General features: G+C 36.2%; 1 protein-coding gene across 2 annotated transcripts in view; it reads right to left on the reverse strand.

Annotated features, from left to right (window-relative positions):
- LOC144979855 (kinesin-like protein KIF14) overlaps window positions 1-8,675 on the reverse strand; it is a 61,782-nt gene extending 53,107 nt beyond the window's left edge. The window contains exons 1-4 of one of the 2 annotated variants that reach the window (XM_078927072.1): window positions 8,462-8,675; window positions 5,705-6,463; window positions 4,031-4,285; window positions 2,738-2,828 (exon numbers count right to left, since the gene is read on the reverse strand). In XM_078927072.1, the coding sequence (XP_078783198.1) occupies window positions 2,738-2,828; window positions 4,031-4,285; window positions 5,705-6,357 (999 nt within the window). In that variant the 5' untranslated portion in view covers window positions 6,358-6,463; window positions 8,462-8,675. The remainder of the gene's footprint in view (window positions 1-2,737; window positions 2,829-4,030; window positions 4,286-5,704; window positions 6,464-8,461) is intronic. The other variant, XM_078927073.1, reaches the window with a different exon arrangement.
- Between the last annotated feature and the right edge of the window lie 8,609 nt (window positions 8,676-17,284).

The raw sequence follows: 17,284 nt of genomic DNA on the forward strand, positions 1-17,284 counted from the left end.
CAGTGGAGTAGAATGATCCCACAAAGAGATGAGACGGTTGCTTATCTTGTCTTATCCACCACGGATCCTTTATAATATATAAAACAAAGGGCGGGACACTGGGACGTGTAGCCAGTGTTGTTGATAATAGGGAATGAGATTAGCGGAAGAGTAGTGTCCCTTGATTGGACGTCGCCCATAGTCTGTGACGTCACCGGCGGAAAAGTTATTATCACGGAAGCGAGGACGGGAGACGCATGCGCACAACCAACATGACGTTCTCTCTCTAATAACTTTTCCGCCGGTGACGTCACAGACAATGGGCGACGTCCAATCAAGGGACGCTACCCTTACGTTAATCTCATTCCCTATAATGATATATTGCATACCATGGGCTGGTGAATTTATGCCGTGTCTTGCCAAACAAGATAAGGAATGAGAAGCACAATTCAAGAATAAAACATTGGAGACGTGTTTGTGTGGACGAGAGAGAGAGAGAGAGAGAGAGAGAGAGAGAGAGAGAGAGAGAGAGAGAGAGAGAGAGAGAGAGAGACCACTATGCCAGAATAGTTTATGAATTGATGTTTTAATAAGAAAAAAGTTGTAATTAATATTTATCTTTTAAACGCACCAATGAATTATAATCATAAGCTCACCAACAGCAGTATCACGCTACAGCTACATAGGAAGAAAAAAAATGTAAATATATATATATATATATATATATATATATATATATATATATATATATATATATATATATATATATATATATTATTATTAATTATTATTATTATTATTTAAAATATTTACCACAATGTTTGAGACAGTCTACATTAATGTTTCAGGCTTAATTTGCCATCGTCAGGACTGAGTTGTTTTGTCGAGCACTTTTCGTACCATATTTGTATCAAACACGATTCAATTATATATATATATATATATATATATATATATATTATATATATATATATATATATATATATATATATATATATATATATATATATATATATATATATATATAAGAAACCTTCGCCCAATCCCCTCCCCTTTCGACTTCAACTCATACAAGGCCACCATGGGTCTTGTGTCACTTTTGACATTTGGCGCCAGACTGTCTAGACTGGCGTCAAAATGGGAGTGTCACCAAAATTCATGCAACTGAGCACAGGTGTCAAACCATGACACAAGACATGATGGAGATTTTTGCGCAGATCCACCATTCGACTACCCGAGCTTTTATCAGAGGAAAATGCTTGACACGACAAAACAAAATCAGCGGAAAATTTATGAGAAAATCCGAAAATCATGGAATGCCGTGGAAGATTATCATTACCGAAATAAAACAGACCAAGGTATCTAGTCACTGCTGGTTGGACACAGACAACACACACAAAAAAAAAAAAAGGGGGGGGGGGGGAATTGAAAACAATCTTCACCGAACCCAGAATCGATACCAATGCCTTTGCTAGGGATACGAGTGGTCAACCACCGAGCTATCAGAACAACAAATAAAAAAGGAAATGAGTGAAGATAAAGAACTAGACTTAGCTGAGTATTCAAAACCAGCACAAAAGACACGAGAAAGGGCAAAGGGAATACATTGATAAAAAAAAAAAAAAAGAAATGAAAAAGAAAAAAAAAAGAAGCCATAATGAGACGATTTACAAAGGAAGAATATATCTCATTAAAAAAAAATAAAGATATATATTAATCAATTAATCTGATTGTTTTACTTGCGGTAAGACTCTATGCAGCGTTGATGAAAACACCACATGGGTTCACTCCAGAACAAGAAGCACATTAAGCGACACAGATAAAAGACAACAGAGATAGAGGGATTGAAGGCAAACCATGTCTATATCGCATAACAATTTAGACCACAACCCTGCCAGAGGGGGCAGCTATTCCCCTAACATATAGGAATTTCTACCCAAAACATTACAGGAAGGCGTCAAGTGCTATATGTATGTTAGGACTGGTTATATAAGTACTTGTGCTACTTCCTTTATTTGTAAAAAAATACCGTTACACTGCTGCTGACTTACACAACTATCTACATACTTGCATAAACCAATCTAAATTCAAATGATATTGAAAACCAACCTTCTTGAATGTGAAAAGGATTTTTAAAAAAAAGAAAACCTATTACTTGTAATAATATACCAAACCTGTAGAGAATTATTACTTATTTGATATAAAAATACAATATACGTTGTTTTGATTTCTTTCATTTTACAAAATTCAACTGTGTGCATAAATCCTATGATTGTCTTGTATTAAGTGCAATACATCATCAGTTAGCGCTATCAACAATTTAAGATGAAGTTTAGTTTTTCATAAGGTTCTTTATAAATGGTAATCAACGAAGTTCAAAGTTTTGTTACTGACCAAGAAATTGAAATATATTCAATGGATAAAAGTTGTTTTTTATCCCTTCAAAGCAAAGTTAATATAATATAGGTCTGCCAGCGTCGTATTGGAATATATAACAAGCAAAAATAACAAAAAAGACTTCACAGCATGACACTTACAGAACATAGAGCAAACCATGGAGACATCCAAAGGTGGGAAAATTATCAAAGAGAGGGAGAGAATGAAAGAGAAAAAAAAGAGAGAGTGAGAGTGTGTGTGTGTGTTTGTGAGAGAGAGAGAGAGAGAGAGAGAGAGAGAGAGAGAGAGAGAGAGAGAGAGAGAGAGAGAGAGAGAGAGAGAGAGAGAGAGAGAGAGAGAACCTAAACAGGTTGATACTTACCTTCTTTCTATCCTTCAATGATTCAGCTCTCTGAAACAGCTCGGCACAAAAACGAGGTATAATCCCAAGTTCTCTTCCATGTCCCATGATGCTGTTGTGGATTAGAAAACAAAACAAAATTATCAGAAAGAGTAAGAAAACTTTTTACAATCTAAGACAAAATAACTTTATTGCACATCAATGCCCCAAATAAGGCCAATCCGAAAACATCTATATGAGCACATGTTTCTTCATCAGTCGATTATGTTGGTGTCAGAAAATTTCATGATCAACAACTAATGAATAACATTAAAAATGTTAAAAGAGACTTTAAATAGACTCTAATCTAAAATTTTCTTCTATCCCCTCTAAAAATATTATTATTGGGTCACAATACCACACTTACATACAGTCATAATTTGGAGAGGATAAAGAAAGTATCAACCCCAAATGAATGAGTTGTTTGTTGTTTTTAAGAGCTTTACAGCCTTGTGACACATTTAAGTCATATCAGCGCCAGTAAAAAAAAAAGAAAATGAGATAGTCAAAGCATCCAAGAAAAAGTAAGACAAAGGGGAATTGGTTCAAAGAAGGAACAGATGTAGATTCCAAGACCGTACCAGCAATGTACTTAGTTTGAGATCACCTTAAAGTCGCATCCAGACATCACACAGGATCCCACTAAGAGGAACACATTCAAATGTTTACAGAATACAAACTAACAATACATATCATAACAGAGATGATTTACAAGGAAAAAAATATTGTCTCCCGAAATCATTACTATACATTTCACTGTTTCACAGTCAAGGACTCCAGCCAGGGCTGGGACAAAACCAACTAATCCTATTCCAAGACAAAGACAGAAAGCAACTCGGAAAACAGATATAAGGGGAAAGAAGACACAGCATGACCTCCTGCCCAGCATGATAGGTCAAAGGACCCTGCCTAGATGAATGAGTTAAACCTTTATTTAAATGAAGTGGCACTTGTTGGATAATAGAGATGTAATGCAGTCTAATCTGATCATAAGTCCATTTTTCAGTTATCTCTTACCAATCAATCTCACTCTATCTCACTGATTGAAAAGACTGAAGAAGAAGAAAAAGTCATATCCTTTTCTCCAATATGACCTTTACAAAAAATCAAGAGTTTAGGTGTTATCATAATAATAGACAAGAGTTACATTGTATAAAATGAGAAACAGAAATGAATATCAGTTTTTTATCAATTTGATAGGGCACCAAAGGCCACACTATTGGCCTAATTTAGCTCTTATTATATATTGTATTGAACAGGAAGAAACAAACAAACCTGTAGCTTTTGCCACTTCCAGTTTGACCGTAAGCAAAGAGACAGGTGTTATAGCCATCAAATGCCTTGCCCAGTAGAGGCTGGGCCAACTTCCTGTACACCGTTTCCTGACCGGAGAATTCTTCATTTTTTGCATCGAGTGACCAGAAAGAGAAGTCGTATGCGAACCGGTGCACAGGACCGTTATCAACCTGAACCACCGTTTGATTTCCATCCATTGAAATAGCAGAACGACTGGTGGAATCGGAGAGCTCTCTGAAGACAAACAATAATAATTTCATTATAAAATATGATCATTATCAGGGAATCTTCAGAAATGAAAAACTTGAGACATGTTTACGATTATGTTACACAATGTTAATATTAATTAATAAAAAACAAATGTGACATTTCCCCTTTCCCTTGAAAAGCAAACAAACATTTGTGCAGCTATGTGGTCTTGTTCAGATCAGAAGGTCCTGGATTCGAGCCTTGCTCAGCATATAGTTGAGTCCCTGGAAAAGGCTCTTTACTCAAATTCTCTCACCCTACTCAGGTGTTAAATGAGTACCTGACCATTAACAGCGTTGTTTCTGTCGGAAAATAAATTGTAAAATTGCCTACAGGCACCATGTCTCGTCCTACATGTTAAGTGTTGTTGTTGGTCAGAGACCCTTGTACAACACTATGAACACATTTAGTGGATATTGCTATAAAAGCCAAAAAAATATTTTTCAAAATAAAAAATTACAAGATTTCCCTTGATTTGAAAATCAAACAATCATTTGTGAATCATACTCTTTGGGGAGATGTTATTCAACCAATAATTAAAACGGAAACACTCTCCAAATAAGTTAAAAGCAATAAATAGAATAATTCATTATGATGATATCAAAGAAAGCAAGAGCAGTGAACCAATGAATTTCAAAATTCAGCTTTTTAGCCTAACAGATGTATAATTTTGACCACCCAGAGCCAGAAGACAGAGTGTCCAATGAGGCACAACAAGAAAACATTTAAAAAATAAATAAATAAAACAATAAATAAATAAATAAATAATAATAATAATGATGATGATGATGATGATGATGATGATAATAATAATAATAATAATAGCAGTCTCAATCAGAGTCAGAGCCATATCAGGCCATGAGGCTGGAGTTGATCTCTTGTCTATTTCTCTAGCAACAGCATTGCGCTTGACTATAGCTCAGTACTTTCAGTCATATTAAATTCAGCTACCCAATTTCAGTTCAGTGAAAAAAAAAAGTAGCCATTCAGAGCCATTAGGACCATTGAACAGGAGTTTATCCTGGTTTCTATAACGTGAAAAGGACAATAGTAATTGCTTGTTATCCTTTGGGCAGGACATTAGTCCATTGCAAAGTACTTTCCACCAAGTCTAAGAGACCCAGCAACCCATTCACTGCTGGGTAGACAGGGGGGATCAGAAAAAAATCTCAACTGAACCCTGGATCGATCTTGGCGCTTTGCGTGTGAAGTGATTGCTCTATCAACTGAGCTATTGGGACTCCCTCAGTGAAGAGAAAGGTCAGAATTTATTTTCTTTTAATTACTTCACAATCAGGTTGATTTGAATACAAGCTGTGTGCTCTACCATGCAATACCCCAAAAATACTAAAATTTTATCCAAATCTATATGTCAATCAAAACAAACAAATAACAATAACATACCTCTGAGCAAATGGACGAACTCTCACAGCTACCATGATACTACACGAATCCTCTCCTTCATCCATCGACTCATCTTGTACCATCGGAAGCATGCGATTGGGGGTCTCCAGATTGACATTACGATAACAATCAGGAGTACCAAATAGTTCACTTTCTAGAGTATGACGCCTGGGCTGATGGTCATTTGAGCAGTTAGGCGTTCTGAAAATGTTGGAAGTTGGTGGAAGGTCCTCCATCCGGGAATAATCCTGAGATGTCTGACTCTGACTATTGTACATAGTGTCACTTTCACTACCACTGCTACTTGAACTGGGCTGAGGTTTTTTATCTTTGTCTGGTTTGGCTAGAATGTTTTCCTTTCCAGTTGAGACCTGGGACAATTGAGACGGTTTATCATTCGACTTAGCCTTGTCAGAAGAAACAACGCCATTCTGAGTTGAAGTCCTGGAGGAAACAGTGGCAGATTTTTTGTTTCTTTGTTCAAAATGCAAAATGACGTCTTTCTTAATCTTACCAACTGTTTTTGTTCCACCAATAGAGGTCTCAGAAACATCATCGTTGAATGTGACAATTTTTAAGCGAGGACTTTCAGGGGGTAAAGTTGGAAGCACCCTTTTGCCCTTAGGCATTTTTCTAGGAGAGACATTAGCCATGGCTAAACTGTCAGCCTAAAATGTACACCTTGGAGTAAAAACTTAAGTCCATGATAGGCTGAAGTTTTCTTCATCAAACCAAATTTGATTGAAGCTGCAGCATCTTCTGTAAATAATTTTTAAAAAAAACAAATAAGTTTTAATTTTAAAATGTCCAAAAAAAAAAATCAAAAACATAAAAGCTTAGATGAAGCATATTTACCATTGCCTTTATAATATCAATCATCTTCTTATAACAATAGACCATTCTACAACAAGGTGCTCATCTATGAATGTCATGTACCCAAATGAAATTAGTCCAAGTTTTATTTATCCAAAGAAAGAAACAACTTGACCTCTAACAATCCACTAAAACAATGAGTTTTCATTATTTTACATTTCTAACCGAGAGAAAGTGAAAGTTGTGATGCCATCTTTGTTAAAACTTATGCCTGAGAGTCCCCAAGCTTAACAATCTATAACAAAATAAAGACCCTAATGTCGAGGTGCAAAATTTCCCTGATAGATTTCAATCCTACAAATCCAATTTCTTTCTTTGGACAAATAAAAACCTTTTAATTCAGGATTAGAAACTACGTGCAAATTACTGTGTATACGTGGGGGACATATATAGAATTTCTCCCCAAAATTTGATATAATAATATAAACAATGAGCCTGATACTGATGATATAGTTTTGATTGACTGACTCTCCTAACTCATAACCAACAGCTCTAAGTCTAAACAAGTATTTCTTCTTAAAGTTCTAAAGCAACCAAAGCTTTCAGTTAACAAAACGCTGTTCTCCGTTAGTGTCGTTAACGACTGGTGCATTGGCATCTCACAACAAAAAGTTCTAACACTAACTCTCAATAATAGTTTACATAGAACTAGAGTGATTATTATTAGGATTATTATGTATCCCTTAATTAAAACTGTACTAGACGTCTATTAATAACAAACATCTGACTACTGTACTGTAAACTAAATTGCAACAGTACAATTACAATTGGAACTCGTTGGTGAAAGTAAGTGTAATGTGTTTCTGTGTAGTGTAGGCTATCAAATATCAAATAGACAAGAGTCACTAGACTAGATAATCATGAAAGCACTGACTGAGTGAGTGTGACTGTGACTTGGTGTGGGCCAAAAAAAAACAACGTTTTATGCACCTCCGCTGACGGTGTATCTTAACGGATCATTTTTATACACCTCCGTCACGCATGCACATCCCACCCAATTTCATTTTCATCAGCGATATTGTGTTTCTGTATTTGGACACGGCGAAAGTTATATTGTGACATCTGTAGGATGTTTTTGTAAATAAATTTATACAATAATAATAATAATAATTTAACAAATCGAAATATAAAACCAGAAAATAGAAGTTGCATTGAAGGTAAAATAATGTTTTATAAAGACCTTATTAAATGTGATGAACAGTCAGGTGGCTCTAGCGCAGCGGGCAGGCTGTCAGACTCTAACCTTGAACTTGAAAGTACCGGGTTCGGTTCCCATTGTAGACATTTTTTTTTTATTTGCTTTATTTTTGTTTGGGTTTTTTTTTTTGTTTTTTTTCAAAAACTTTTTATCATGTTTTAAAAAAACTTCGATTTTAATTTTCTAAAACTAAAATTATTTATTTATTTGAGATCAGTATTTGTGAGTCATGTTTCTTTTACTTTTGATTTTTTAAATTATTGTTATTATTCTTTAATTTATTGTCATTGTATAAACGTACATCGGTAATCACTAAGCAGCGTGCTAAACTACAACCCATGGACGTATGCAGCAACATGTTGTTAATTTATTTACCATCACCACCAACGGAGGTGTATAAAAACGAACGGTACGTCGAAAGTCGATAGCCGAAACATTTATCCATTCATTATAATTTTCTTTTTTTAAGATAAAATAATGAATTGACACAATGAATATAGCATACTAAACTAACACTGACAAATGGCAAAAATGTCTCTTGACAGCGACAGTGACAGTCTTGTCATCGCCAGTGGCAAGTGGTGTGAGTGTGAGTGCGACAGCGAACAGTGACAGTAGCCGACAATAAGAGTAAGAGTAAGAAAGAGTAAGAAGACCAGACAACTTGAAGCTTTGCATTCACTCACTGTGACACTGTGTTTATTCCATGGATATTGTTTTCGAATTAACAAAAAGTTACAAACAACTGCAATGGACGAAAGGAATTCCTCTGAGAGCACACTGATAAGCAGTTTCAATCGATTGAATCATCGATGCGTGAAGAACAAAATCGCTAATCCCTGTAAGGAGTTTGGATAGTGCGCCAGTCATTTATTCGTGAAACTTCCTACTTTCGCAATCAATGAAAATCCAAACGGTGTATTTTGATTGGCTACTTGCCTCACAGAAGGAAAATATAGGCAAGAAGTTTTTATAAAAGTAACCATATTTAAGTCATCATCACTGTAAGTCTCGTTTTCTTTTGATTTGCTTTGTTTTGTTTGTTTTTGTTTCGTTTTTTTTTTTTTTTTTTTTTTGTTTTTTTTTTTTACTTTTTGTGTTTGTATTGGTTTGATCTTTGTGATTTTTTTTTTACCAATCTACAGCCATAGAATTAAACGAATGAGAATACGCCTAAAAAGTGTCCACCAATGAAAGCATTCAGCGCCATTTTGTTGTTGGCTGAGAATGTAGTAATTACCATTCATTCGGTATCTATGTCAACATAACGACACAAGAAAAACAACAAACAATATCAAAATCCACAATAAAATGTTTCAGAACTGTTGCGTATATTTATGGCACAACGAAGCTGTCATAAAATGAAGTTAGAGAATGTGTGTAATCATGTATTATAATAACCTGTAATGTGTTTTCCAACCACCACATCAGCTACTACTACAACCACCACCACAATATCATCACTAACACTACTACTACAACCACCAGCCCCACATCATTATCACTACCACTACTACTACACCACCACCAGCACATCATCATCACTACCACTACTACAATCACCACAACCACATCGTCATCACTACCACTACTACTGCAACCACCACCACCATATCATCATCATTACCACTACTACCACAACCACCACCACCACTACGACTACAACCACCACCACATCACTACCTCAACTACTACAACCACCACCACAATAGCATCACTACCACTACTACTACAACCACCACAACCACATCGTCATCACGACCACTACTACTACAACCACCACCATATCATTACCATTACCACTACTACTACAACCACCACTACCACCATATCATTACCATTACCACTACTACTGCAACCACCACTACCACCATATCATCACCATTACAACTACTACTACAACCACCACAACCACATCATCATCACTACCACTACTGCTACAACCACCACCACATCATCATCACTATCACTACAACTACAACTACAACCACCACCACATTATCATCACTACCACTACTACTGCTGCAACCACCACCACCATATCATCATCATTGAAATATATTTTTTTTTTAAATTGAGCTTTATATTGTGCAATATCTACTAAATGTGCTCAAAGCGCTTTACAGGGGGTCCCTGGTCAACATTTAACATGCAGGACGGGACATGACGCCTGTTAGGCGATATTACAATTTTTCGGACAAAGACAACTCTGTTAACGGCCAGGTACTCATTTTACACCTGAGTACGGTGAGAGAATGTGAGTAAAGAGCCTTTTCCAAGGACCAACTATGCGCCGAGCGCGAGGCTCGAACCCAGGACCTTCCGATCCGGAAGCGAGTGTCATACTACTAGACCACATAGCCTCATCATTACCACTACTACTACAAACACCACCACCATAATATCATCACGACCACTACTACTACAACCACCACCACCACCATATCATTACCATTACCACTACTACTACAACCACCACCACATCATCATCACTACCACTACTACTACAACTACAATCATCACCACCACCACATCATCATCACTATTACTACTACAACTACAACCACCACCAACACCACATCACCTCACTAACACTCAGTACTACAATCACTACCATTAGGTTTTGGAGCTTTACTTCATTTGAAATAAGGAAACTTCGGAATTGTATTTGGCATTGTGTTTATATATCATAATATAATTCTAATCAGTTATCTATTTAGAACTAGATACTATACAATATGTATGCCAAATACCACCCCAATTCCCCTTTCTTGTGTGCGGGAATTCCTCTTTCGGTATTGAAATTGAGTGTGAGAGAGTCATCACTACACACATAAACAACAAAAACAATTTAAAAACAAGACTATGACACGCAACCACTCACACACGAGGCTATACTATTTATCCTTTTCTCTATATAGAATAGATAGAATGCGCTTGGCCAAGGAGTTCACAACATTGCCATCCGGAAGTATAACGGACCAACACATAAACTCTGTGTAACCATGAACTTTTATAGTCTGGTTAATACAGTTTAGTGAGAACAACTCACAAAAGCGGATGGCAAAAACAATAACAAAGGCCTGAGTGACGTCATCTGCATACTATCTATAGGACAAAACAAACAATAGCTTGACTCTCGCTACACTTCGCATTGATGTTTGTCGTCTCACGAGTTCAACTCTCGACCGACCTGTCAATATTCCTTTTTGCCTCGGACGTATTGTGTGGTTTTGACCGTGAAGAAAACCTTAAGAAGTCACATTTATATCATTTTAGAGAGATCGTTTTGAATAATTTTGAGTTAAACGAGCGAGCAGCAACTTGTTTTCATGAACGGCCGATCAGCGCTTGTTTACTATAGTAACGCGATTCCCAGCCAACATCAAAATGGCGGATATTTTTCTCATCGAGGCCGCTGGTTGGTTAGCCAATAAGAGCACCGTACGGTTTCCATTGGGTAAATTCCTTGTCTACAGCACACAGTAACAAGAGTGTTGCTTGAGTCACATCACAGATCATAAAAGAGCAGCAAATGACAACAGCCGTTTTTCGTGTGTGTGTGTGTGTGTGTGTGTGAGAGAGAGAGAGAGAGAGAGAGAGAGAGAGAGAGAGAGAGAGAGAGAGAGAGAGAGTACCCGAAGCCTTGAATCGTAAAAATACTTGAGAAAACACAAAAACGTTTCGGTATTAAACAATACACAGAACACTGGGCGTTTAGGGGACAGACATAAGGAAAAATGACCACCAAAAAAAATGTGGACTCCATGCTTGATCGATCCGGCTAGCGATCCATCAATCTGTCTCTATCTATTTATCTATCTATAATAATAATGATAGTAATGATGATGATGATGATGATGATGATGGTGATGATGATGATGATGATGATGATGCTGTCTGTTATGCGCTAATCAACATTATATAAGTCACACCGCTGTTGCAGTTCTGTTGATTGGGGGATTTTCTTTTTTATTTAAATAATAAATGTGTAGAATTTTTGTCATTTGCTAATTTATGCACGTCGATGAAAACAGTTAGACCTACAGATACAATCAAAATTCATATTTCGATTTGTTTGAAAGACATTCAGATACACCATTAGGGGATTTAAATCACAACTGGGCTCTCTCTCTCTCTCTCTCTCTCTCTCTCTCTCTCTCTCTCTCTCTCTCTCTCTCTCTCTCTCTCTCTCTCTCTCTCGTGGGTGCGAGGACGTTGTCTTCTCAAAACTAGGGAAGAAGTTGTCAAGTTTCTGTCTCAGCAAAAGAAGACATTGTGTTGGGCACGTGTGCTCGGGGCAGCAGCCTCTTATGGTTCTCACACTATGTTATGACGATCGACTCAGCAAAGTCCGGTCCGCACTCGTGCACCGTCGCGAACCCGCCCGGTAGCATCGTCACAACACACCGTTCAACTAGATGCTCTGCCGTTTCGGGTTCTTGCCCACATCGGGTACATGTGGGACAGGTGGAAAGTCCCCACTGATGAAGCGCACTTGCTGTTAGGCAGCTCCTCGACCGAAGCCGATTCGCAGCCATCCAGTTTTTCCTCTTACTGGTATCAAAGCCTGGCAACTTCTCACCAAGCTTAGAGGAGGTTACGTCCCCGCCCCCACGAGGGATTGAATTCGTCCAAACCGACTTCCATCTCGTATATGCATCTCTGTCCGTAGTCAAGGAAGCTGCGTACAAGGGTTGCCGGGACTTATTTCGGCTCGAAACGGGGGCGCCTTCCATAATGCGCTTCAGAGGGGTATTCCCATTCCCTCTCTCTCGGATCTTATTCAGCCAGTTTCCCGTCATCGTCTCCCTCCGTACATCGTGGGGCTGGATCGCTGCCATTATCGGGCCCCATTCTCTAGGAGTTGTTGCCAGCATGCCTGACACTATGTTCATCGACTTGCGAAGTTTTACATCTACCTTCTCAACATTTCTGCTTCTACCCCACACTGGAGCGCAATACTCCGCGGTGGAGTAGCATAGTGCCAGGGCGGAAGTTCTCAGGAGTGCTTGGCTAGCGCCCCAAGTCGATCCTGCCAGCTTACTCGTGGCAAAACTGCAGAATGGGCAGGTTGGCGACTGTACACGAATACGGTAGTGAGTTCGGGCTGGCCAACCCTTGTACTAAGCTTTGCTGACTCCAGTCGGGGCTGCGTATTCGAGATGGTCAAAGTTGACTTGGAAATATTTGGTTTCTCATGAGAGCAGGACAGTCGAACTCTCTTAAACCAGCAAGAGGAGACATTGGGTTGCTGTCAACAGACGTGGGTCCATAATCCAGAACCTTAATAACAGTAGCTACACTTCGTGTGTGAGCCATATCTACATCTCCCATGCGCACTCGCTGTGGCAAATATCCGGAAACGGCAGACCATCTGCTGCTATTGGACGGGTTTGCACAAATGCAGTAGATTTCACCGCCTGGATATATTATCGCATCGTCATAACATAGTAGTGTGCTACGTGCATTGGAAGCTGCTGCTTCTATCGCGGACAGAACACCCCAACTGATGACCACCAATAAGCAAGAATTATAGATGTACACCATCTATATGAGCAATAGGAAACAAACATGTGATGTTAAAAAACTGGTTCCAATTTCATTGGAAGTGTAAAATCCGGAGGACTGGATATATACCTTGTGTAATTGATCTTCTGGTTTCAGAGTGATGGCATCTTATTTTCTAGCCTAAATATAATATTCCCATCGTCAATAAACATATCCATCCTCGCTCTTTTACGTCCTGTAATCCTGATAATCTGCCTATAAATCCTGCTACTAAAACAGTTAGGTATGTCACCTTATGATTCAATATATATATATATAACCTATTCATTATTCGTCCCTCGAAGGGCATACACCCTTCCAATGATTTTGGAACCGGAAGAGCAGAAGATGTGACGTCACGACTTTTCTGCCAATTTCAAATGTATTTTATCAAACTCAATCTACATTTAATATAATTTTAATCAAAGCGTGCTCTCTCCCCTAATCATCATCATCATTATTATTATTATTATTATTATTATTATTATTATTATTATTATTATTATTATTATTATTATTATTATTATTATTATTATTATTATTATTATTATTATTATTATTATCATTATTATCATCATCATCATCATCATCATCATCATCATCATCATCATCATCATCATCATCATCATCATTATTCTTTGCTTTGGTTTATTATTGATTTTACCTATTTTGATTTGTTGATTGGAAATAATACGTTTATGGCAGAACCCTTATCGGATGCGCTTACATAGGATTAACAAATAATAGTACTCTAATACAAAGAATGTAAAATTTAATTGAAAACTTGTGAAAGATGGTGAAACTAATTTCTCATATATCATACGTGGAATTGTTAGGAAGAGACGGTCATGAAAGAGTTAACTGGGGATATTCAGACAAAATAAATGCTCCAATATCGGGGGGTGGGGGAGTCATCTACAGCACATTCTGATAGTGATTTATACACACTCTACTAAACCTGGTTTGTACTGAAAAAAAATTATAATGAAATGAATGAATAAATCTGAAGAAAGGTCACCCCAGTCATCATCATCATCGCCGTCAATACATCAACGTCCTACGTTGTAATCTTTAAAATCATCACCATCATCTGACATCATATAATATATTTTTTATTTCAAGAACTTCAACTTAGGGCCATGACAAACGCGGACCTTTACTAATTTGGCGTCAGTAACAGAGAGATATGATATCTCCTTTCTCAAAGCAACAATTTTTGAGTTCAGTGACCCGATGGGTGACATTAGTCACGAAAATTTAACCCCTGTCTTGTGTCTTTGGGCAAAGCACATAATTCCACTCAACTCAAGAGTGAACAGGGACGGCTGGTAATAATGGGCAGGGTGGGCAAATACCAGCCTGTTTTTTTCAAGTTATATGCTGTATTACCAGGTCTGAAATAATCAAATTTAAATTAGATAATTTCAAAAGTTACTACTTAAACTTTATACTTCGTACTGAAATCAATTTGTGTGTATTTTTGATAGATTGAGAATCACCATGCATCACGTAATGCATAAACCAGGATACGCTCCTGTTCTTTTTTTATCACCCCCCCCCCCCCCCAACCACTCCACTCCGCCCACATCGTCATCTCATCGTCACGTCGCCTGACGGTGAACTAACTCCGATTTTTGCTGTCTGGCCTCTCCAGTACTAGGTCGGGCTAATTCAAATGAGCCCACCTTATTAACCAGTGAAAACTAAATAGAGATTTTGGCAAACGAACTTTTTCTTATTTATTGCCTTACTTGTGCTGGTACCATTGATGTAATGACTTTGGGAATGTTCCAGTATTGAATTAAATTTATTAATTTACTAATTTTATATCAATTTAGTATTAATTTGTGTTGTTTTTATATATTTGTTTATCCATTTAAACTTTTCTTTTTTTCTCGTTTTCTTTAGTGCTCCTCAAAACTCATTTATTTAAACTGTTTTCTTATTTGTTTTTTGTTGTTGTTGTTGTTTTGGGGTTTTTTTTTTTGTTGTTTTTTTTTTTAACAAATTAATTTGTTAGTTCTTTTTTTTTAATTCTTAAATTAATTACCGCTGTATTTTTATTGCCAGACAAAATAATTTTGCAAAACAATGTAATTTTCTATTGTATTCCGTCTAATAAAACAAAACACTTTTATTCAAAAGTCACGACTAAATAAATATATAAAATACAACCACCATTTTGGTTTTCTCAACAATTGAATTAGTATACGAGAAATACTCTTCTGAGAAAGGAGAGAGTTGAATTCTAACTAAGTTATAGAGGAAATACGGAAGGGTGGGCAGATTCCGTACTTGCCCGTCCTGAAGCTACTACATACATAAGAAGTTGTTCGCGATGAAGAGGCGGGAAGCTCGGGGTTGGTTGGGTAAAGAGTAAAGATAACACGGTCGTTATTGTTATAGTCTAACGAATGCATGAGGAGAAATTGGTAACATTATTTTGTCTTAATTGTATTGTATGGAGTATTGGCGAAAGCCTAAGATTAAATAAACTTTGTTTTTGTTTGTCTTATTTTGACTATGGAACTGATACTGATACTTGTCATATCAGACCTGCCTACTTGAAATAGGAAAATAAAAATCGTAGTTTTCAGGGCTAATAAAATCGTAGATATTTTAACTACCCTTTAAAAAAATGACCGGAATTTCGTCTGTTTTGATAGATATCAAATTTTTAAAAACGAGAAAAAATGATTGGAAACGTAATAATGATGGTGATGGTGGTAGTGATAGTGGTAGCGGTGGTGGTAGTAGTAATGATGGTGGTGGTAGTAATGATGATGGTAATATTATTATTGTTATTATTATTATTATCATCATCATTATTATTATTATTATTTTATTATTATTATTATTATTATTATTATTATTATTATTATTATATTATTATTATTATTATTATTATTATTATTATTATTATTATTATTATTATTATTATTATTATTATTATTATTATTATTATTATTATTATTATTATTATTATTATTATTATTATTATTGTACGTATTGGTGGTATTACTATTGTTGTATTTTTTTGTGGTTATTAATGGTATCAGTTTATTGTTTGGTTCCATTTACCATTTTTTTTCCACTTTCATGTATGTGGTCATCAAATTGTATGATTTATTGTCGAAAGCCTAAGATTGAATAAACTTTGTAATATCGTATGGTAACCATCATTGTCGACGACATCGTCGTTGTCATCATAATCATCATTATCATCATCATCATCATCATCATCTTCTTCTTCATTAACAACAACAACAACACAACAACAACAACAACATATTAACAACAAGTACTACAATAGCAATAAAAACAATATCAACATCATCATAAAATTTCCGTCATCGTCTCCACAACTATCATTCTAACCAACAGCATCACCAAAACCACTACCATAATTACATCCTCCTCCACCACCACCACCACCGCTACCACTATTCCAACCACTACCACCACCGGCACAGTCATTCTAATCATCAAGACAGCAGTGAAATGCAATTTGAGCTCTGAATGAAACTCGAGTCATATCGCTGTTGTTGCTTCTCGATTAAAACTTTAAGGTTACTACATACTACTGAAAACCAGTAATGTAACAGAAAATTTATCTCGCCGTTGAGGGATTAAAGCAAATCTTTAATTTTTCGAGTGAACGAAATGGACTTGTATTGTCAAGGTGTTGTCGCATTATGTCTCGTCGCTTTATTTTTTAGTTGTATTCTCTTTCGTGATTCATTTTTGATTACGTTTGGAATAATTAAAATCTACTGGTATTGTCATTTCATTGTAAATGTGATATTTGTGGTTGAAATATTATTTTTTAAAGGTGAAAAAAATAATAATTTAAAAAAATTAATTAAAAAATAAATAAATAAATAAATAAAAAAAACAATAAAAAAAAAATTTAAAAAAAAAAAAAAAAAAAAAAAAAAAATATATATATATATATATAT

The sequence above is a fragment of the Berghia stephanieae genome, chromosome 9 (genome assembly GCF_034508935.2).
Source record: "Berghia stephanieae isolate SIO BIC M18660-M18661 chromosome 9, UCSD_Bste_1.3, whole genome shotgun sequence".
Lineage (NCBI taxonomy): Eukaryota > Metazoa > Mollusca > Gastropoda > Nudibranchia > Aeolidiidae > Berghia > Berghia stephanieae.